The sequence below is a fragment of the Symphalangus syndactylus genome, chromosome 18, assembly GCF_028878055.3.
Source record: "Symphalangus syndactylus isolate Jambi chromosome 18, NHGRI_mSymSyn1-v2.1_pri, whole genome shotgun sequence".
NCBI classification, from domain to species: Eukaryota; Metazoa; Chordata; class Mammalia; order Primates; family Hylobatidae; genus Symphalangus; species Symphalangus syndactylus.
In genome coordinates, this window is record NC_072440.2 from 78755365 (window position 1) to 78779693 (window position 24329).

Genomic DNA, 24329 nt, shown 5'->3' on the forward strand with positions numbered 1-24329 from the left:
GGCTTTGCCATGTGTTTGTTTGCTCTGGCTACGGGATGAGCCTTACAAAAGGGCTCCCAGGGGATCAAAGGAAAAATTCAATAAAAGCGCCTCAAAACATCCTGATAAATGAGAAAGAACATCATACTTGTGTTTGGAAAACCCAAAGTCTGGGCTCATGTCTATAATCTCAGCACTTTGGGAGGCTGAGGCGGGCAGATAGCCTGAGGCCAGGAGTTCGAGACCAGCGTGGCCAACATGGTGAAACCCGGTCTCTACTAAAAATACAAAAAATTAGCTGGGCGTGGTGGTGGACGCCTGTAATCCCAGCTACTCGGGAGGCTGAGGCAGAAGAATCGCTTGAGCCTGAGAGGTAGAGGTTGCAGTGTGCTGAGATCACGGCCACTGTCCAGCCTGAGCAACAGAGCGAGACTCTGTCAAAAAACAAACAAACAAACAAAACACACACACACACACACACAAAAAAAAAAACAAAACCAAAAGTCTTTTAAGGAAACAAAGAAACTCTTGTTTGGCTCTTTTTATAGTTTAGATCTCTTAAAACCAAGTCAGAGCTAGACTTTAGAGTTTTTGTGATATAAAAACAATTTAGCCAGGCATCAAGAGTGTTTAGCTCTCATTTTGCAGAGGAAAGTTCTAAACAGAAATCCACAGTGACCCCAACACACTGTCATGTTGCCTCTCATCTCCTCTCTCTTCCCAACAGTACCAAAAAGTAGCTTCAAAAAAAAAATAAAATATGGCTAGAACTCTCTAGCTGGCTTTTGAAGTAATTCTCCAGTAGAACTGCAGGGGGCAGCAAAATATCATTGCTTATGGAGGGCAATAAGGTCTAACTGGGAGGAATTGGACAAGGATATGGAGTTTGGTCTCGTTGATCACCAAAAAGTAACCAACTTAGCCAGCTTTTTTTTTTTTTCTAAACAAGGAAATAAAGACTTACGTGTTACTTCTCTTAACAACAACAAAAAAGAAGTTTCAACAATGACTAAAGTGCCTGAGGTCAACATGGAGACAAATTAGGTCAGAGTTTCTCTTATATTCTAAGATTAGGTGCCCTGAGGGGAGAAAGGTGAAGAATAAATTTTAGAGCATGCCCTTTAGAGAAGAAAGTGGGTTTTAAAGATGACCAAAAAATATACAATAAGTGAATCTTAAATTATCTGTTTAGGTAAGAACAATACACTTATTGTGTATTGGGGGACTTGAGTTCCCATTCCCATTTCACTATGTGTACATTGTAAACTTGGGCAGAAAGCTTATTTTTCTCACGTATGAAGTAAAACCATTGAATTTTATGATCTCTAAAGCCCCACTCAGTTATAGGTTTATTTTGTGGAAATGAACCATGGGATTTGAATCAGAGGAACTGGGTCTTCTGCTCACGCCTGTGACCCTGGCCAAGTCACTTGATTTTGCTGAAAACAGGTTCCTCATTTAAAAATAGACAAACGATGCTATGTAGAATGGCAGACCCAACATTGAACACAATGCCTGCACTCAGTAGGAAGTATTTTGTAATGAATGAACACTTTTCTACGTTGTAAAGATTAAATGAGGTTTGGCATAAGTTTGGGGGATAAAAAAGAAAATATGGTACATATATACCATGGAATACTAGGCAGCCATAAAAAAGAATGAGATAATGACTTTTGCAGGAACATGGATGGAGCTGGAGGCTATTATCCTTAGCAACCTAATGCAGGAACAGAAAACGAAACACCACATGTTCTCACTTGTAAGTGGCAGTTAAATGATAAAAACTTACGAATACAAAGAAGGAAACAACAATGATTTTCTTCACAGAATTGGAAAAAACCACTTTAAAGTTCATATGGAACAAAAAAAGAGCCTGCATTGCCAAGTCAATCCTAAGCCAAAAGAACAAAGCTGGAGGCATCACGCTATCTGACTTCCAACTATACTACAAGGCTACAGTAACCAAAACAGCACAGTACTGGTACCAACACAGAGATATAGACTAATGGAACAGAACAGAGACCTCAGAAATAATGCCACACATCTACAACCATCTGATCTTTGACAAATCTGACAAAAACAAGCAATGGGGAAAGGATTCCCTATTTAATAAATGGTGCTGGGAAAACTGGCTAGCCATATGTAGAAAGCTGAAACTGGATCCCTTCCTTACACCTTATACAAAAATTAATTCAAGATGGATTAAAGACTTAAATGTTAGACCTAAAACCATAAAAACCCTAGAAGAAAACCTAGGCAATACCATTCAGGACATAGGCATGGGCAAAGACTTCATGACTAAAATACCAAAAGCAATGGCAACAAAAGCCAAAATTGACAAATGGGATCTAATTAAACTAAAAAGCTTCTGCACTGCAAAAGAAACTACCATCAGAGTGAACACGCAACCTACAGAATGGGAGAAAATTTTTACGATCTATCCATCTGACAAAGGGCTAATATCCAGAATCTACAAAGAACTTAAGACAAATTTACAAGAAAAAAATCAAACAACCCCATCAACAAGTGGGTGAAGGATATGAACAGACACTTCTCAAAAGAAGACATTTATGCAGCCAAAAGACACATGAAAAAATGCTCATCATCACTGGCCATCAGAGAAATGCAAATCAAAACCACAATGAGATACCATCTCACACCAGTTAGAATGGCCATCATTAAAAAGTCAGGAAACAACAGGTGCTGGAGAGGACGTGGAGAATTAGGAACACTTTTACACTGTTGGTGGGACTGTAAACTAGTTCAACCACTGTGGAAGACAGTGTGGCGATTTCTCAAGGATCTAGAACTAGAAATACCATTTGACCCAGCCATCCCATTACTGGGTATATACCCAAAGGTTTATAAATCATGCTGCTATAAAGATACATGCACATGCATGCTTATTGTGGCACTACTCACAATAGCAAAGACTTGGAACCAATCCAAATGTCCAACAATGATAGACTGGATTAAAAAATGTGGCACATATATGCCATGGAATACTATGCAGCCATAAAAAACGATGAGTTCGTGTCCTTTGTAGGGACATGGATGAAGCTGGAAACCATCATTCTCAGCAAACTATCGCAAGGACAGAAAACCAAACACCGCATGTTCTCACTCATAGGTGGGAATTGAACAATGAGAACACTTGGACACAGGATGCGGAACATCACACCCCAGGGTCTGTCGTGGGGTCGGGGGAGGGATAGCATTAGGAGACATACCTAATGTAAATGACGAGTTAATGGGTGCAGCACACCAACATGGCACATGTATACATATGTAACAAACCTGCACGTTGTGCACATGTACCCTAGAACTTAAAAGTATAATTTAAAAAATTAAAAAAAAAAGAACTTACTCATATAACCAAATACCACACCCACAAAAAAGAAGGAAACAACAGACACTAGTGGAGGGTGGGAGGAGGGAGAGGAGCAGAAAAGGTAACTATTGGGTACTGGGCTTCATACCTAGGTGATGTAATAATCTGTACCACAAACCCCCATGACATGTTACCTATGTAACAAACCTTTATATGTACCCCTGAACCTACAAGTTAAAAAAATTTGTGCCATAAAAAAAAAAAATCGAGTAATACATCCATGGCAGGCCCATTTTAAAACTTTAAAGGAGAACAAGAGTCCCTTGTTCTCAGGAGGCTGAGGCAGGAGAATCTCCTGAGCTCATGAGGTGAAGACCAGCCTGGGCAATATAGTGAGACTCCAATTCTCAAAAAAAAAAGTGACACCACATACTCAAAGCCAGTTAAGAAACACGTACGAAAAATAAAGACTTAATCTATGACAATATTTTCAGATCCCATGTATCACAGCAAAATCATTTTTACTTCATAGCTAATACATTTTTTATTATTACAGAAATTAAAACATAAAAAGTAAAACTTGAAACTCCCCACACATCAGGCAGGCTCCCCAAAATACTTCTTCAGGACTCTAAAACGGGTCAGGACACTACAGTCTCTGGTCCAAATCTGGCCTGCTACCTATTTTTGTAAATAAACACAGCCACGCCTATTTGCTGCTGTGCTATCTAGGGCTGCTTTTGTGAAACTACAGCAGAGTTGAATACCTACAACAGAAACCATATGGCCTGCAAAGCCTACAAATTTTACCATCTGGGCTGGGTGCGGTGTCTCACACCTGTAATCCCGGCACTTTGGGAGGCCGAGGCAGGTGGATCACAAGGTTAGGAGTTCAAGACCACCCTGGCCAACATGGTGAAATTCCATCTCTACTAAAAATGCAAAAATTAGTCGGGCATGGTGGGGCATGCCTATAATCCCAGGGGTACTCAGGAGGCTGAGGTACAATCACTTGAACCCAGGAAGTGGAGGTTGCAGTGAGCCAAGATTGTACCATTGCACTCCAGTCTATGCAACAGAGGAAGACTCTGTCTCAAAAAAGAAAAAAAATGTACCACCTGGCCCTTACAGAAAAAAACATTTGCCTATTCTCTGCTCAAGTAAATTCCAGTTTTAGAAGTACAGCTCTCCCTAAAGGTAACAGAGATGATGAACCATAAAGGCGATAAGAAACCTCACTCAGCCTCCGTCTATGTTACTATCTACCCAACACGATCATTTTTGCAGCAGGCTCCAAAAGCCCTTGCTGGAGGTCAGAAAACTGGCTGGGAAGGGGGAAATATTTCTCTGCAACTTGTAAGAAATGTAAAGGCCATTACATTGTCCAAGCTGGAGGTCTTGGAACTGCATCTCAATTTCCTATGTTGCTAAATAGGAGATTGATGTGACACCAACATGTTTATTTCTTAACATTTGTAGTAAATTTAAAAAAGAGCTTTAAAGCAATGCCAGCATTAAAAAGAAGGTACATAAGCCAGACATTTCAACATGAAAATTCCTGGAATCCAAACTATAATGCCATAGAAGCTTCTGACTTGTAGACTCTCAGGACCCATCAGTGCCTGGGATTTTGGTTCTCCACTTGTCCTGGGGTTACTGAGGTTTCAATGCTTTTCATGATCCCAGGCTCTTGCTTACATCTAAGAACAGAGTTATTGAGGAGGTCTAGGGAGGAAAGCTGTAAGCCACGGGATTGTCAGAGTTGCATATAGACTTAACCTGGTATTCCTGATTTATGGGGCAAGCTGGGCTTTCTTTCAACCTTAATAATTCTTCTCCCTTCCTTTTTTCTTAAGTAAACATTTACTGACCCGTAACATATACAGAGAAGCATCAAACCCTAAGTGCACAGTCTTGTAGCTGTGAGTGCATTCTGGTCCATTTCATAAAGAGCTGCATGGTTATGTGCTGTGGATGAAAAGAAAGAGTGTTGTTCATCTATGGTGTTAGGAGTCAGGATAGTGGTTACCCTAGGGAGGGGGGTGGGAAAGGGCGCCAGGGGCCTTCTGGAGGCTGGCACTGCTCCTGACCTGGGTGGGAGTTACACAGGTGTGTGTTAATCAGCTTAGCTGGATTAATGGAATGTTCTTATCATGGACATTTTAAAACATTTTTAATTCTACCAGATGATCAATACACTACATCCTTCAAAGAAAAAGGTGGGGGGGAAGGGAGGACAAGGAGGGAATGAAGAAGGGAGAGAAAGGGAAAAGAGAAAGAGAAGGGAAGTACAAAAAAATAAAAGCTCTTGATGCAGAACTGAAGTAACTCCTAAATTCAACTAGAAATCTCATGCTGTTGCCCCAGAACTGGGTCCTGGCTAGGACGCTTCGTGCACAGGTGACGGGGCCCAGGACAGAAAAAAGCTTCACTGCATTTTTCTCTAAAGTCCTAAGTCAAACTCCTTGGTCGGCAGCAATTACCTATCTTAAAAATGTGGTGCAGGCCAGGCATGGTGGCTCACACCTGTAAGCACTTTGGGAAGCCGAGGTGGGTGAATCACTTGAGTCCAGGAGTTCGAGACCAGCCTGGACAACATGGTGAACCCCCCCGCCATGGAAAAAATACAAAAATTAGCCGTGCATAGTGGCGCATTCCTGTAGTCCCAGCTACTTGGGAGACTGGGGTGGGAGGATCGCTTGAGCCCAGGAGGCAGAGTTGCAGTGAGCTGTGATCATGGCACTGCACTCCAGCCTGGGCAACAGAACGAGACCCTATCTCAAAAAAAAAAAAAAAAAAAAAAAATTTGTGGTGAAGCTACACATGTGAGGATGGCCCCTTTGTGAGCTGTGGATGAGGCTCTCGAAATGGGCGTTTTCCTGTTCTTGTTCTTGAAGTGAGACTATCTACTATCTACTAATATTTCATTGTGGACCTCCTGCTGTTTCAGACTTCAAATTGTCTGTATTTAAAAAGTCTGATTTGAGCTTGTGTGTTTGTAGGCTTCCTCACACAGCATTTACGTTCTAAAAGGGATCACAATTTGCAGATACACACTCCCATCTCCCCCATGAAAGCTGTGCTCACTAACCCAGGAAAAGTTGGCACACATTATTTGTTACTCCATAAATCCCCTCACCAATGTATTTTAAAAAGTCATTTCTGACCAAAAGGGCAATTCTTTTCTTACCTCCTACTCTAAAACACTTATAATAATGATCAACTTGTACAGTTAACATTTGCATTTCCCTGTAGGAAAAAAAAGGCTGCAATGCAACTGGGCTCTCATGGAAATCTTGGCCCTCAAACTAGTCCACCACTTAAAAGAGAAAAGATTTTGTTATAGAAATTATAATGATAGGCTGGGCACGGTGACTCATCCCTGTAATCCCAGCACTTTGGGAGGCCAAAACGGGTGGATTACAAGGTCAGGAGTTCAAGACCTGCCTGACCAACATGGTGAAACCCAGTCTCTACTAACAATACAAAATTTAGCTGGGCATGGTGGTGCGCGCCTGCAATCCCAGCTACTCGGGGGGCTGAGGCAGGAGAATCGCTTGAACCCGGGAGGCGGAGGTTGCAGTGAGCTGAGATCGTGCCACTGCACTCCAGCCTCGGTGACAGAGTGAGACTCCATCTCAAAACTTTAAGAAAAATAAATATAACAGTACCCCCACCAGCAAGACTATTCATCAAATGCAATGGTTCTTTTTGTTTGTTTTGTTTTGAGATAGGGTCTCGCTTTTGTGGCCCAGGCTGGAGTGCAGTGGTGTGATCTCGGCTCACGAATGATGCAGTGGTTCTTAGACTCACCCGTGCAGAAGGACTGCCCTTGTGAAACAAAGATGACTGGGTCCCACCCTAGACTTTCTGATCAGCAGGTCTGGGGTGGGACCAGAAATGCGACATTGCTAACAAGTTGCCATTACATTTTGAGGGCCACTGATTAATCTTCAACCACAACTTAGTATCAAAGGAACAAGATTATTTTGCTTACGGTCTTGGATGAAGTAGGGATCGGCTTCTGGAGCATACTGTTCACTGAAGTCAACCAAGGCGTCCCGTCCATATGGCTGCCGGCGTCCCGTCACGGGGATGTTACACAGCTGAGCATAGTCATCTAAGGAGTGGACAAGCAGCATGAGGCCCCAACACTGTTAGCTCGCATCTGCCCCACCCCTCACAGCTCAGAGCAATGGGAATCCGCCAGCACACCCTTCCACGTGTGTCTCCATCTCCTGCGTACCACTGAGCCTAGAAAGTGTCTGAATATCTTTTGAAGGGAATTTTATACATCCAAGTACAATGACTGCTGTAGAGCATAATTAAGGTTCCAAATTGAAGATCAAAAATATTAGCTTAACAGTGGGTAGTCCACATCCCAGAACAGTAAAGAGCTGAAAAAACGGAGCCATCTGAGAGTGCTTCAGGCCTTTTGGAAGGATGGCTTTATCTAAACCCATCAAGAGTTAATCATCAAAAACATTTTTAAAGTAGAAAGTAGTCATTCTGACAGAGAGATGCTTTTTCGCTCTGTAGAGACATGAATAAATATATCTCTAGTGTCCAAAAATGATACAGCACCAGGCAAGGATGCTGCTTAAATTTAGTAGCCACTATTATAACTCTACAGTCTCTATGGATAGTATTATAGCAATGCTGAGAGTCATAATAGTCACGATAATAAGAACAGCAGTGGTAGTAATAACAACAGCTACCAGTCATATAATGCTTGCTCTGTGCCAGATACGTTCTAAGCACTTAATACACATCAATGCACTAAAACACTCACACCATCCTATGAAGAGGTTCTACCATCTCCATTTTACCAGTGAGGAAACAAAAGCACAGAGAGGTTACAGGACAGCTGCCACGTGGCAGAACCTGATTTGAAGTCAGAAATGAAGCTCCAGAGTGCACAGTTTTCACATTTGTCTCTCCTGCAATGATCTCAGCTCCTCTGGAATTCCTGTCCTTACCATCTCTGTACCCCAGCTAGACCCATCTGTGGTTTCCACTTCCTGAGGCCATACTGCCGTTCCACACTGGGTCAGCCCCATGGCCCTCTGACTCCTGGACTCCCCTTTACTCCTCCCCCAAGGACCCACCAGTGCACGGGATTTTGGTTCTCCACTTGTCCTGGGGTTACTGAGGTTTCAATGCTTTTCATGATCCCAGGCTCTTGCCTACATTTAAGAACAGAGTTATTGAGAAGGTCCAGGGAGGAAAGCTGTGGAAAGGACAGCCTCATGTTCTGAGTATGTTCCACAAAATACACTTTCCAAAGATACATCTAGCAGTTGGTGAAATTCTGGGGCTCCACGGATATCAACAGCTCTGTTAGGACTGTGAGGTGCAGGCAAGGCTACAGGCCCAGATGGACAGGAGTGGGGCCGTCACACAAGGCAATGGCCACACTTGCCTGGAATTTTCCTCTATTGTCACGCAAGGCCATGGCCACATTTGTTTGGCATTTTCCTCTATTGTGTTTATTCTTGCAATATGCAAAAAAACAAACAAACAAACAAACAAAACCCACCAAGGCAATACTGTGAACCCTGAAGGCTTTCTTTTATCAGCTCCTACTTAAATGACTGGAGGAATGAGAGAGACGAATCAAAGGTGTGTGTGTATGCTTGTGCACACGTGCACACACACATTCTGAGAACTGCCCAAAGCAAGTGTAAGGCCAGAAAAGACCTTGAACCACTGGATAGGGTAGGATTCTGGCTGCCCCTGTCTAAAATTCTCCTTATGTGGAAGCATTCCAGGAACAACATCCAGACTCCAGACGTCCCAGCACTGTTGCATGAAACCATTCTGTGTGAAATATTAATTTCATTAAGGAAATAGCCGAACCTGGAAAAAGATTCTTGACTCAAAAGAAAAGAACTACTTCAAACAGAGAGAGCACAAATGGCTGTCAGTTCTGCTTAAAGTTTGAAAACGCAGAATTAAGGATTTCTTTGCGAGAGCAAGATTGCTGAAATGTTTACAAGTTTCAAGAGCTGAGGTCATCTTCTCCCATTATTTTTTATATACATTTGTTGTACATCTGAAAGACAGACTTGTTCCATATTTTATATTGAAGCCACAGTTGTGATCTAGAGGAGATGTTAAAAATGATTTAATTCTGGTACTTATTTTTAAAGAAAGGGTCGGCCGGGCACGGTGGCTCATGCCTCAGGCCAAGGTGGGTGGATCATGAGGTCAAGAGACGGGGACCATCCTGGCCAACATGGTGAAACCCTGTCCCTACTAAAAATACAAAATTAGCTGGGCATGGTGGCACGTACCTATAGTCCCAGCTACTCAGGGGGCTGAGGCAGGAGAATCGCTTGAACCTAGGAGGCAGAGGTTGCAGTAAGCCAAGATTGTGCCACTGCATTCCAGCCTGGGTGACAGAGTGAGACTCCGTCTCAAAAAAAAAAAAAAAGGGTCTCGCTCTGCCACCCATGCTGGAATGCAGTGGCACCATTGTGGTATCGTGGTTCACTGCAGCCTCAAACTCCTGGGCTCAAGCGATCCTTTCACCTCAGCCTCCTGAGTAGTTGGAACTACAGGCACGAGCTACCAAACTTGGCTAATTTTTGTTAGTTTTTGTAGAGACAGGGTCTCACTATGTTGCCCAAGCTGGTCTCAACTTCTAGGCTCAAGTGATCCTACCACCTTGGCCTCCCTAAGTGCTGGGATTACAGGTGTGAGCTGCCGTGCTTGGCCAAGGTACTTATTTTATAAAGCGAAATCCGGAGGTGGCTGAGCATCCTGCTGATGCCTGTTGGCTGTCAGAGAAGCCTTGCTGAGACTTGAGGTCCAGGGATGTCGAATGCCATGATCAGGGGCTGGCCAGGGCAGCCACCTTCAATCCAGTGCACTCCCCTAAACACGCTTCCTCCACCAAAGAAATGAGATGGGCTTGAGTCTCTAAGCTGTCACTCTACAGCAATGCCAGAGGAAAGGACTGAAGGTGAGGGTGAAGAGGAAGGGCAGACTCCTGTTCCTATGCAATGTTTAGGAACAGCTCCCTGCAAAAGGCGGACCTGAACTGAAACTAAGTGGGTACGTAGGAATTATGTTGCAGAATTTTGGATTAATTTTTAAAAGCACGTACCCAAAGGCATCAAGAAAGAAAACTAAGTTGTTTTTTGGGACTACCAAATGGTTCCTAAAGAAGTCTTCTGACTAGACCAAGGCTAGGGAAGCGGGCAGTGGAGGGTAATGGGTTGGGGGAGGTACTTCTGGGATATTCCACGTCCTCCTTCCTTTCCTTTCTTCCCCTGCCATGTGTTTTTTCCTCTTAAAATGCTAGAGCGTGTTGCCCTTTGCTGCTTCACTTTTCTCTAACACATTCACATTCCAAGCTCCAAGACAGTTTTGGTCAGTGATCAAAACATCCTTTCTGCACCACGTCTTCTATTTTGTATCTGAAGATGTGCTAAAGTCCCGTCATCACCAGGAAATGTATTTTGAGTTATTTTTCTGGGAGCCTGCACAGGTCTGTCCTAATCCATCCACGCCGCCCTTCCCATCATGCACATCTGCCCTGATTCTTGGCCAGGATCGTGGGGTAATGGGCAGAACATGGGCTTCGGAGGTGGAAGCTGGAGCTCAAGTCCTGACTGCACCACTTACTTCCCAGCTTAGCAGTTTTGGGCAAGCCTCAGTTTCCACATCTGTAACACAGGAACAAGAATTCTTGTTTGTCTACATCTGTGTTATTGACATGTAAAAAAATGAGATAGTGTTGTGAAACTATTTTAAAAATTTGAAGCACCAAGAAAATGGAGAATCCAACTTTTTCTTGTGGGTGACATCACTAAGTCCCTAGTGAACATTTGGAAATAAATGAAGATTTTTTTTTTAAAGACAGTATTATAATGAGTGAGTGATTTACATTTTAATGTTAACAAAACATAAAAGCCGTGATCAACACGCAAATAATTGCGCAGTAAATTAAGAGCAATGGAAGAACGGGCCACGGGTGTTTTTAAATCTCGTTTCAAGACTATTTGGAGTTTTTAAATAGGTAGAGGGAAACTAGCTCAGTAAATAGAGAAGTCTTCCTAGACTTCCTCTCAAACAAGGCACAAAACTGTTGACTGCCTCGGTAAATTTAATTACTTGGTTGCACAGTGATAAAGTATGAACAATAGCACATTTTAACATTAGATCATCAGAACTCAAAGTACAGGGAAAAAACTGATGTCCAAGAATTTTTAATATAGGCCTAAATCAGAAATGTCTTACATAGAGAATAAGTTAATAGAAGAGAGTAGGTTTATAGAAGTGGATTTCACCATCTTTCAGGAAAGCAATGGAAATATCAGGAAATATTTTGATGTCTTGGGCAAGTCATCCTCTTTAGGATCTCAGTACAGGCAAATTTCTATCATGTGCTGGGCCTCTGGGCACCCCAAGCCACAAGCAGAGCCCACTGTAGCTTGGAGGTGCTTGGCCTTGGTTATCTCGATGACTAGGTCACTGCTACAGTCCAGCTTGGGGGACTGCATGAACTGTGGTTGGCTGAGAGTACATAGCCCAAGAATAGCAGATCCCTGAACTATTTCCATAACTTCCCACAAGAAACTCTTGGCTGCTACTTCATCCAGCTCAACATGTGGAGATGAACACATTTTCTGTCCTCAGAATCTTTCTCTTTCTCCAAAACACCCTTGACTTACGTGCATCAAGAACAATAGTCACCTCCTTGTTTGGGGCTTGGTGCAGAGGAAAAGATTTTGCTTAGCAGGGCTTGCCCTGAGAGGTGCACTTTGGAGGCAATCCCATTTGAGACCCCATACAATGTGTCCATCTGGAATCTAGCCAAATACCAATGTGAAATGAACAGGAAATGGAAACAGTCACACCTAAAAGACCCTCCCCCGACCCACTGCATTCCCCATGCCCCAAGCGCAAATGCTTAGCTCTTTTTTTTTTTTTTTTTTTTTTTTTTGAGACGGAGTCTCGCTCTTTCACCCAGGCTGGAGTTCAGTGGCGCGATCTCGGCTCACTGCAGGCTCCGCCCCCCGGGGTTCACACCATTCTCCTGCCTCAGCCTCCCGAGTAGCTGGGACTACAGGCGCCCGCCACCTTGCTCGGCTAATTTTTTGTATTTTTAGTAGAGATGGGGTTTCACTGTGTTAGCCAGGATGGTCTCGATCTCCTGATTTCGTGATCCGCCCGCCTCGGCCTCCCAAAGTGCTGGGATTACAGGCGTGAGCCACCGCGCCTGGCCAAATGCTTAGCTCTTGATCAAAGCTATGAAAGATACACAAGGGATGCTATGGGACACTGTCGCTAAGTGGTCTAAACAAGATCCAGGCCATTGATCACACTAATTTCCCTGGCATGGCTGACTTATATGACAAATGCTGTTGCTTTTCATCTTAAATTGAAAAAAGAAAAGGTTTAAAAATTATCCCCTGGAGCCCATGGGTGTGGGGCCACTGCTGTTGGCAGCAATGGCAGGAACATTACCATATCCTTACTATAAGAAATCTCCATTCTTGATGACAGACACATGTGCAGGGCAGTCTGGACAGTCACATGTCACAATGCTACCCTGGCATGTGAGGAGACCAGGAGGTAAAGTTTTAGTTCTGACTGAGGCAAATTAAATTCAGCTGTTTTTAGAAATGGTAGAGAGGTTGCAATTTCGTTTTGCACACATTGGGGCTAAAAATGCAATGCTCTGAAGTTTGAACTGTGTTATTTTCAAATATAAGAGAAACAAGGACCAATTCTCATGCATTAAGAAAAACAGGTCAGGGCTGGGCGCAGTAGCTCACGCCTGTAATCCCAGCACTTTGGGAGGCTGAGATGGGCAGATCACTTGAGCCCAGGAGTTTGAGACCAGCCTGGGCAACATGGTGAAACTCTGTCTCTACAAAAAAATATTCAAAAATTAGCTGGGCATAGTGGCACACTGAGACTAGAGGATCGTCTGAGCCCAGGTAAGTCCAGGCTGCAGTGAGCTGTGATTGTGCCACTGCACTCCAGCCTGAGCAGAGTGAGACCCCATCCAAAAAAAAAAAAAAAAAAGAGAGAGAGAGAAAGACACAGAAAAGTAGGTCACATGCTACTACAATTTCTAGACCAGGTATTTTTCTTACAGGTTTAAACATGGATTAATGACAATGGTGTTTAAAACACACAACTAGGAAACAGAGGGAGGAGATAAAGAGAATGAAATGACTGTCTCCTCCAGTGACTGATAAGCCAGCATTATAATAGACACTTTTCTTTTTTTTTCCCCCCGAGATGGAGTCTCGCTCTGTCACCCAGGGTGGAGTGCAGTGGTGCAATCTCGGCTCACTGCAATCTCCACCTCCCAGGTTCAAGTGATTCTCCTGCCTCAGCCTCCCGAGTAGCTGGGACACAGATGTGCACCACCATGCCAGGCTAATTTTGTATTTTTAGTAGAGACGGGCTTTCACTATGTTGGCCAGGCTGGTCTTGAGCTCCTGACCTCGTGATCTGCCTGCCTCGGCCTCCCAAAGTGCTGGGATTACAGGCATAAGCCACTGCGCCCAGCCAATGGGCACTTTTTTTTTAAATGAAATTAGCAAAAGCTATGAAATTAGAAAAATGTTGGCCATTTACAGAACATGCCACTCTGTACCAGTAAAGAACGGTGGAAGAGAGACCCGTGGGTATTGCCACAATACTGTGAGACTGGATGTCTGCCTGGGTGTGTGTCCTGCTCTTTATCCCAGAATACATTACTGCTTACAGTCTCTGGTGAATAGGCAGCAACACTCCGTCCCTGAAACTAAAATATGTGGTGTTGTGATGCAAAATTGGATACACTGCAAACACTTGGAATCCAAAGACTTGGGTTCTAGTCTTTGTTTCTCCACTTCCTAGTTCCTTGGTCTGGACACGTTTCTTTGAGCCTTAGTTTCTCCATTTATTACACGGAATTAAGGTACTCTTTGCCTTAGCTCTATTAAAAGTGATTCATTCATTGCTTCATTTGGTGACTGACTGGCTGATGCATTCCTATAACCAAAGGCCGAGAATATTACGGACAGGCTGGGGCTTGAGAGTACGGAAAGATGTGACGATAGTCAATCAGGGCACATGCAAGAACTTCTCAGGATCACAGAGACAATGACTACAGTCATCCTGGAAGAGCTGGGAAAGGCTTCAGCTTGAAAACACCATCTGTAGCCAGGAGGTTAACCAGGTAGAAGAGGAAGGAAGGTAACTCAGAGAGAGTCATCAGCATGTATAATAGATAAGAAAGCATTAGGGAAGCTAGGCTGGGCACCATGGCTCACGCCTATAATCTCAGCACTTTGGGAGGCCGAGGCGGGGGATCACCTGCAGTCAGGAGTTCGAGAGCAGCCTGAACAATATGGTGAAACCCCGTCTCTACCAAAAATACAAAAATTAGCCGGGCGTGGTGGCGTGCACCTGTAGTCCCAGCTACCTGGGAGGCTGAGACAGGAGAATTGCTTGAACTGGGGAGGCGGAGGTTGCAGTGAACCGAGATTGCACCACTGCACTCCAGCCTGGGCAACAGAGCGAGACTCTGTCTCAAAAAAAAAAAAGAAAGCAGTAGGGAGCTAACTGCTGTAGATGCAGGCTACCGAACAATTAAAAACACGAGAGTTAACTAACATGCACTATTAAGTTCCTATGCACCAGACACTACTTTTGCATACACTGTTTCATTTAAAACTCAGAACTCTATGAAATAATTGTAATTAGCTCCTTTTGTTTCCAATAAGAAAACTACACTTTTTAATAGCATAACTTGCCTTGCCCAAGGTCAGGTGAGGGATTTGAACCTAAAGCGGTCTATTTGCCAAACCATGTTCTTTCTGCTCCCCAGCTGCCCTTCTGAAACCCTGGGAAAAAAATTATTAAATACACTCCCTAGACCTTAAGCACCAGGTAAGCACTTAGTTCAGCAATAAGCATTTGTGACTAAAATTCCAGGGAGAGTAATAACCATGAATGCTGATGAGCTCAGCTCCACCAGGGGCAGCTCCATCATTAGCAGGATTTATGTTTATTGAATTTGCTCGATTTATTAGGTGAAAGAGATCAAATTGCTTAATGTTCAATTAAATTGTACTTGTCGAGGACAGGAAAGTAATGAAGTCTAAAGTCTTGGCAAGGTTTATATTCTGCGGGACTCCTGTAAATGTTAATACTCTAAGGAGACTCACGGGCCATAGACCAACCACGTTCTCCCCACTCCCAACCTTCACCTAATGTTACCCTTCTCATTTTAGTTACTCCCAGAGTTTCCCAACAGACTGCTGTTTATTTAGCAAGACAAAATGAAAAAAGAGATTTGTTGGATAGAAATGCCAAAAAAATAGTGGTTCCCTTTGCATTTTAAAACCTGGATTCAAACATTTATACTATTGTAATAGTATTAAACTATGCCACACACAATAACCTTAAAATAATAATTGCCAATGTATCTGGGGCATAGGAAATATATTAAGTCTTACATCCAGGTAATTTCAGAGGAAATCAGGAATGAGGCTTCTAAAATTGATAAGAGACAAGACTGAACAACACAATAAACAAAGAGGCAAATGAAAAGAGTATTCAACATGTTAAATTTCCAAACTGACCTACTTCATATTTTTTGAGCTGCAAGGACAGGTAAACCACTTCATTTCCCCTTTCCTGCTCTTTAAATACCACTCTGAAGCAACAATCTGACAAGCTGAAATTTTTTTTAATTATACATACAAAGTACTTTTTTTTTCACTAACCAAGTAAGAATTATTTAAAAACAGGAACTAAGCATGTGCTTAAGAATAAAGGGGAGGTTGCATTACATCGTCAGTGTAGTAAATGCCACTAAATTGTTCACTTTAGAGTGCTTAATTTCATGTTCTGTGAAGTTCACTGCAATTTTTAAAAAGTCAAGAGAAACAAAAAATACAGGAGGGGAAATATTTAATATGTTAACTCTGGAATTAATCTAACTTTAACTGGCAAAATGAGGCAATAAGACTAGATGATCTCGAAGGTCCTTTTTAGCTTGCATATTCTATGATTTTAAACAGAAAACATTCTTTTATTTATTTATTTATTTTTAAGACAGAGTTTCGCCCTTGTACCCCAAGCTAGAGTGCAATGGCATGATCTCAGCTCATGGCAGCCTCTGCCTCCCGGGTTCAAGCGATTCTCCTGCCTCAGGAGGCACGCCCAGCTAATTTTTTTTTATTTTTTATTTTTTTAGTAGAGACAGAGTTTCACCATGTTGGCCAGGCTGGTCTCAAACTCCTGACCTCAGGTGATCCACTCGCTTTGACCTCCCAAAGTGCTGGGATTACAGGTGTGAGCCACTGCATCCGGCCTGAGCAGAAAACATCCTTATTATGGGCTGCAAAACTCTTGGAAAGACAATTTGTCTTTGAAACCTGTGGCTGTAATATAAGGTAATCACCACTAGATGACGCTGTTACCTTCAGGTGGTGCCCATCTAGATATTTTCAGACTGATGACAAACATGTAATTTAACAAACTGTAAGCGTGGACATCTAATCTTCCCATGTATTATTTTGCTGAGGAAACTGAAGTTTACAGAAATTTTATGATATTCCAAAGGTCAAGCCAGGATAAATTTTCTTTTACTAAAAGTAGTAAGTTATTAAATTATAAAGAAAATTGTGTTTTAACATATTTTAATCTTGCTTTTTTTTTAAAGCTTCATAGCAGAGAAAGCTGTTCTAATATTTAAAACTCTCTTAATATTCAGAAGTTCAGATCTCAAGGTTCTGAATAACGAAGATATACCACTATCCATTATCATTATTGGAAGAGCAAGTTCTAGATAATCAATGTAATATGAAAATAACACTAAAACATAGTCAATGACTAGTCATGAAAATGTATTCCATTCAATAACAGGAAGTAAGACATCACTGCAAAGTAAAAGATGGACTATTTTGAAATCCTGATTCTGTTTTATGATTTCTTTGTATTCTGCCATTTACTTCAATCTGAGATGACCCTCCTCTTTCCTTCCCCTCTGGATCTGTTCACTATCAGATACAGTCCTACTAACTTCTGCTTCTGGCAGTGATTTCTTTGGAAGGGGCTCACAGATTACCACATGAAGGCATTAAAAGTAATGGCAGGGCCAGGCATGGTGGCTCACGCCTATAATCCCAGCACTTTGGGAGGCCGAGGTGGGCGGATCACAAGGTCAGGAGATTGAGACCATCCTGGCTAACAAGGTGAAACCCTGTCTCTAATAAAAATACAGAAAATTAGCTGGGTGTGGTGGCAGGCACCTGTAGTCCCAGCTCCTCGGGAGGCTGAGGCAGGAGAATCACTTGAACCTGGGAGGCGGAGCTTGCAGTGAGCCGAGATTGTGCCACTGCACTCCAGCCTGGGCAACAGAATGAGACTCTGTCTCGAGAGAGAAAAAAAAAAAAAAAAAAAAAAAAGCAATGGCACAAACCACAATTACTTTTGCACCAACCTAGTATTTTCTTGAATTGAGCAGTGAACAACCAGCACAACTGTTCACAACAGCTCAGCCTGCCACTGAGACTTGAAGCCCAGAAGGAAGCATAAAGAAGGCTTTGTTGTGTCAGAAGCCCTCCCAATGAGCTAATGTTTTGTAATCTGCTTCTTTCTTAAGGTAGTGGCTACTGATGCTGAGCAAAACAATTACTTTCTAGCTTCTGCTCCCTGCAGATTTGTAAATACAAGAAAGAACCTGGTCATTCTAAGGACTTTCTGGATGTTTTTCTCCCAATCATAAGGGGCACAATCTGTCTGCGGCATAAAAAGAGAATAAAATTTACTTCATCCCTCCTCTGCCCGGCTTGCCTGCTCTGGCCATGAGGTCACTGTTTAACAGACATGGGCAGCCAGCAGCTTTGTTCTAGCCATAGTTGTATTATTAGGTTCATTAAGAAGAGGTCAAAAGAAATTCAAACGTTAGTTGAATGCAAAACCTCAAACTTAGAACCGTGCTTAAGCAATTATGCACAGTGATTTTCTCAAAGTCAGACTCATCACAGTTCACTCTTCCTAGAGTATGCTTCAACTAGCCCTATTTTCAAAGGGAAAAAAAGAAAAGCAAATTTTATTTAAAATATGTGAAAGTAGGCTGGGTGTGGTGGTTCACGCCTGTAATCCCAGCACTTTGGGAGGCTGAGGCAGGTGGATTGCCTGAGCTCAGGAGTTCGAGACCAGCCTGGACAACATGGTGAAACCCCATCTCTACTAAAATAATAATAAAACAAAAATTAGCCAGGCGTGGCGGGCACCTGTAGTCCCAGCTACTCGGGAGGCTGTGGCAGACGAATCACTTGAACCCAGGAGGTGGAAGTTTCAGTGAGCCGAGATCGTGCCACTGCACTCCAGCCTGGGCAACAGAGCGAGACTGTCGCCAAAACAAACAAACAAACAAACAAACCACATACAAATATGAAAGTAAAATGTTCACTAGAACAAATCATTTAGTATCATACTGAATGGGTGATTCTAGAAAACTGAATGCCTAGTCATCATCTCTGATTTCAAAGGAGAAAGGTTAAACTGCTAAGACTTTTACTTTTGAGATAAATTTGATTGCTTGTTGATATGGTTTGACTTTGTGTCCCCACTGAAATCTCATCTCGAATTGTAATCCCGACCTGGTGGGAGGTGACTGGTTCATGGGGCAGTTTCCCCTATGCTGTTCTCATGATAGTGAGGGAGTTCTCAGGAGAGCTGATGGTTTCAAGTGTGGCACTTCCTCGCTCTTTCTCTCTTTCTGTCCTGTCGCCAGGTTAGGAAGTGTCTGGCTTTGCCTTCTGCCATGATGATAAGTCTCCTGAGGCCTCCCCAGCCTTCAAGAACTGTTCTTTATAAATTACCCAGTCTCAGGTAGTATCTTTATAGCAGTGTAAAAACAGACTGATACACTTGTTAACTAAAAATAAGTGTTGCTTTTTAGGATCAGACTGTTTACATGCACGTCTGAATTTCTCTCCTTTCGCTCAAACTAGAAAGATTTTAATAGGACATCAGTAAGATTATTATCATAATGAAATTTAGTTTCTATTCAGAGTATTTTTTATAACAGAGAGTGGCCAAATACTTTCCCAGCACTTCCATGCAGTATAGCTCTTAGGAAAAGTGCCATGAATACAAATGACACTCCAAGGCTCAAGCTGTACAAGAAGTAAAATTTCAGAAGTGCTCATGTCACCAATGAGTAACTCATTAATCAAACTTCTCTTGCCTTGAACTGTTCTCTAATGGCTGGTGAGGACACTGTGGCAATAGCTTCAATCAGCTTTCAAAACAGAGAGTTCATGCTACAGTGCAGTCTAGCAAGGTCCACTGGTCCTCCCTGGCCGGCGTTCCAAATGCTTGCTGACTCACCCGTAATCCAGGGAATTGGGGTTTGGGAATGGCAGCTTGTTCCAGGACACTCCTCTGGAGTGCTGTCTTCAGCAGTTTAGCAAGAAATGAAGGAGTAAGTTTTCCCCTCTATCAGGGTTTTTTAAAATTTTATTTTAACTATTCTCCCCTTGAGGCAAACCATGTTTACTTTTCTTCTGCTTTCAATGACTACAATAGGATCATAATTAGAAATGGTTTCCTTGCCCATTGCTTTCTTTCCTTCCAATGCACCTGCCCAAACGTGGTTATTTTTTAAAAACTCACAATTTAGTGTCTAGTATTTTTCCTTTTATGTACTGTCCCTGCTTTTTGTACCTGGCTTCTCTGCCATTCATTCCTGCTTATTTAGCCCCTTTCACAAGTCCAGTATCTCTTCCCCAGTTTAGTAAAAGAGGCCCTGACCATCCATAAAAGCCCCGTCCTGCTGGCAGCTATTGATCTGGTAGGGAATCTCAGTGGGGTGAGCATATCCCTTTACGAGAAGGTATATGATTCCTATGGGAGGGCATGTATAGTTGGATACAAGGTCCTATTTATTTTTTCTGTCCTATTATTCCCTTGAAAGTCACTGCAATGGAAGATACTGATTATAAAAACAGTACACATGAGAAACACTCGGGGTCCCCTGTTAGCACAGAAGCAAGAATAAGGTGCTCGGCATTGTATGGTGGGCAGGGCAGACTCATTACTGCGAGGATGCAGGTCCCAAGTCCTGGTTTTCATTCTCATTGACAATCAGAGTCCTGAATTTCTTCAGCCACTAACCTCAGCTGGCCTAACACAGTAATTCTGCTACAGAAATAATGAAGTTAATTAAGCTTAGAATGTTAACACTTTCTGTGACACGTCTTAGGGTGAGGGCTTTTCTTTTCTTGTTATTGTATATGTGTTAGTGCCTAAGAGAATCATATAATCAGAGAACCCGACAGGCCTTGCAATTTCAACTGAAAACTGAATTTAGATTATGGATTTTAAGTTGAATGAGGATTAGGAGAATTTGACTAGGTTGGTAAACATTATTTAAATTTATTAGGGAATTCAATTTGTTGTGTTTTAAGTTTGGTTTATTAGATTTATAAGAGCTAATTAAATATTTATAAGGAAAATGCTTATTAGGATTGTGAGATGGAGACCAAAGTGTTCAAAATTTTAATTAATAGAATTTATATGTAGAAATAACTTTTAAATTTAATCCGTTGAGACATATGAACAGTCAACAAAAAAAACTAATCTTATTTTATAGAAGGTTATTGGACTTATAAATAGGATGATAAAATGTACAAGTTGAAATCAAATTCTCAGGAATATCTAGGTTTTAACACTTAAAAATTGAGTACATTGAATGTTCATTAAAACCCAACATAGGCTGGGCCATGGCTCACGCCTGTAATCCCAGCACTTTGGGAGGCCAAGGCAGGCAGATCACGAGGTCAGGAGATCGAGACCATTCTGGCTAACATGGTGAAACCCCGTCTCTACTAAAAAAAAAAAAAAAATACAAAAAAATTAGCCAGGCGTGGTGGCGGGCGCCTGTAGTCCCAGCTACTCGGGAGGCTGAGGCAGGAGAATGGCGTGAACCTGGGAGGCGGAACTTACAGTGAGCCGAGATCGCGCCACTGCACTCCAGCCTGGGCGACAGAGCGAGACTCAGTCTCAAAAGAAAAAAACAAAACAAAAAACAAAAACCCAACATAATGGTCTTTTGTGTGCATAAAGCCTCTTTGACTTCCTAACTTAAACACTGTAGGAGCCTGGCCGGGCACAGGTGGAGCTTCTCTCCAAGTACACAGCGGTATTCGGGTCTGTGTAATTCCCTGAACACCCTCCTATCCCTCATTGTCTTTGATTCTTGGCCCCTTTCAAAGAGACTTCTAGCACTGGATAACCAGGGAGCAGTGCATGATAAACGTTGACTCATTTCCTAGAACTGGATTTGATTCATAATAATTGCTAATGCCTTTGGCTATAGCGCATTTACTGTAGGCCAATCCTCTCCCATGCATTATCACATTTAACCCTCACGAGCATGTAAGAGCCATGCATGTATATGGAAGAAATCACTAGGATTTCAAGTGAGGAAATTAACATACGGATCACATTACATCAAAGAGCTACTTTCAATCTGAATTCACTAATGAATTTTAGTTTGCAATAATCTTTTGATAGTAGTAAAAGTATTTTCAACCTTTCTTTGGGAGGGGTGAGAGAAAGCTTTCTAAATAAATACAGGAGTCCTTTCTTTTTTCTTTTTTGGGATGGAGTCTTGCTCTATTGCCCAGGTTGGAGTGCAGTGGCACAATCTTGGCTCACTGCAACCGCCACCTCCCGGGTTCAAGCGATTCTTCTGCCTCAGCCTCCAGACTAGCTGGGACTACAGGCACACGCCACCACACCCAGCTAATTTTTGTATTTTTAGTAGAGATGAGGTTTCACCATATTGGCCAGGCTGGTCTCGAACTCCTGACCTTGGGATCTGCCAGCCTCGGCCTCCCAAGTGCTGAGGTTACAGGCATGAGCCACTGTGCCTGGCCGAGTCCTTTCAATGAGGAACAACGTAACTGGCTTACTGGCCATTTCATATAACATCCATTCAATCTAGTTCATGGATACCAAGAGTTTAGTCCCACAGAACTGGAACACTTGCCTGTTTAGATAGATATTCTCGGTGCACTCATGACGGCCACTCAATTTTGGAGGCCTTTTATATCTTTCTAGTTTGATTTTAATTTTCCATTGTAAGTGACTAACGGTTACTGTTTCTTTAATTATAATGCTCAGGATCTATGACTGAAAGGATAAATGCTTTCATAGTCATTGTATTATTATAACCTCACAAAGAGGTCTCAACTTTGGATAAAGGAGATTGAAGTAATGTGCCCAGTGCAATGTCACAGAGCCAGGACCAAAAGCAGAAAGAGATCCCTGGATTGCCTAAACCAAAGGCAGTGACCACTCATTGTTTCACAAGTAGGGTGTTCCAAAGTGATTATTAACATTCTTTGAAAACATATTTCTTGGAAAAGCCTTTAAACCGTGACTGCTGACAGGCCTTTTGCAACTATGGCCCAGTTACAATATTTTTTCAAGTTTAGTCCATGAGTCAAATCCCTGTCTTCCTTCACACCTCCAGGGGCATTACGAAACTCTTGCCCTGAGATCTTTGGGAACATGTAAGAGCCATGCACGGACATGGAAGAAATCACTAGCTGAATTGTTTGAAGACTTTCCAAATCCTTTACTTTTGCAAAATGATATGAATAATTGGGTAGGTTAGATATTAGGAAGGATTGAAAAATTTTCTGTCACAGCAAATGGTGAATTTATTAAAGTATCATTTGCAGATTTAAAATACATAATATTTAGGAATAAATTATACTACTTATGCATTTCACTAAATACAACTTTACACCTGTTTCAGAATTGTTTGCCTAGTACATAGTAGGCATTCAATAAATAATAAAATAAAGAACATGTAAGTAATTTAACTAAAACTGAAAATAGGTAAATTATAAATAATTTAGATTTCATTTCAGATCATTTACTTATCTCTTCTTATAAACCACAAACTGTATATAATTTATATACAGTAATGATAATTCTTCCTAGCATTATTTAAAGGAGTATGAATAACTCTGACAAATATCTTCTATTTCCCTATAGTACAGTCTACATTTCTCAAAGGAAGTTGGATACATACTGACATTGCTTTGACTCAACAGATCCTCACTAAGCGCCTATTCACATCATGCCTTTGTGCTTTATTCTTTTATTCAATAGGCATTAAACAAAATCCATTTGTTCTTTTATCAGTCCCAGAACTAGAATTTTTGATTCAGCTGTATAAGTCTGTCTCTTCAAACTGCTCTCTTAGCAACACTGAGAGGACCTTGCCTCTGTATGTTGATCAATGTTCATGTTTCATTAAACTTTGTTAACATTTTTCAATTTATTTTGTGGCACCTTCTGTTTCCTCTGGGACCTGATTTTTTAAAACCATCTTTCTACACCTGAGTAAATTACCTGTGCTGTAGTACATTACATCGCCAATAGGTGGCACTCTCCCAACACACTAGTTGTCTCATTTATCAAATCTTTTTTCAGTTTACTTACAATGTCTAATTACTTTAACAATTTACTTATCAGAAATATAATTATTTTAATAATATAAAAAGACACTGGGATCCCTGGGTACTTCAGATTCAAATGTTCAAATATGTATAATTTTCTTTCATTTGGCAGATCAACGGATTTTGATTTCCATGAGATAATAGGACCCTCTATCTTGTGATTCTTTTTTTTTTTTTTTTTTTGAGACAGAGTCTCGCTCTTTTGCCCAGGCTGGACTGCAATGGCGCTATCTCGGCTCACTGCAAGCTCTGCCTCCCGGGTTCATGCCATTCTCCTGCCTCAGCCTCCTGAGTAGCTGGGATTACAGGTGCCCGCCACCGCGCCTGGCTAATTTTTTGTATTTTTAGTAGAGACGGGGTTTCACCGTGTTAGCCAAGATGGTCTCTATCTCCTGACCTCATGATCCGCCCGCCTTGGCCTCCCAAAGTGCTGGGATTACAGGCGTGAGCCACTGCATCCGGCCTATCTTGTGATTCTTATGTACATTTTCCAGAACATTTAAGCCTATGTT

General features: G+C 42.0%; 1 protein-coding gene across 33 annotated transcripts in view; it reads right to left on the minus strand.

The window, feature by feature from the left end:
- The window catches only part of LTBP1 (latent transforming growth factor beta binding protein 1), a 442730-nt gene that overhangs the window by 3440 nt on the left and 414961 nt on the right, over positions 1 to 24329 (minus strand). For all 33 annotated transcript variants that reach the window (XM_063623691.1, XM_055252600.2, XM_063623686.1 and 30 more), the window contains one exon: positions 7308 to 7430. In XM_063623691.1, coding sequence (XP_063479761.1) covers positions 7308 to 7430 — 123 coding nt within the window. The remainder of the gene's footprint in view (positions 1 to 7307; positions 7431 to 24329) is intronic.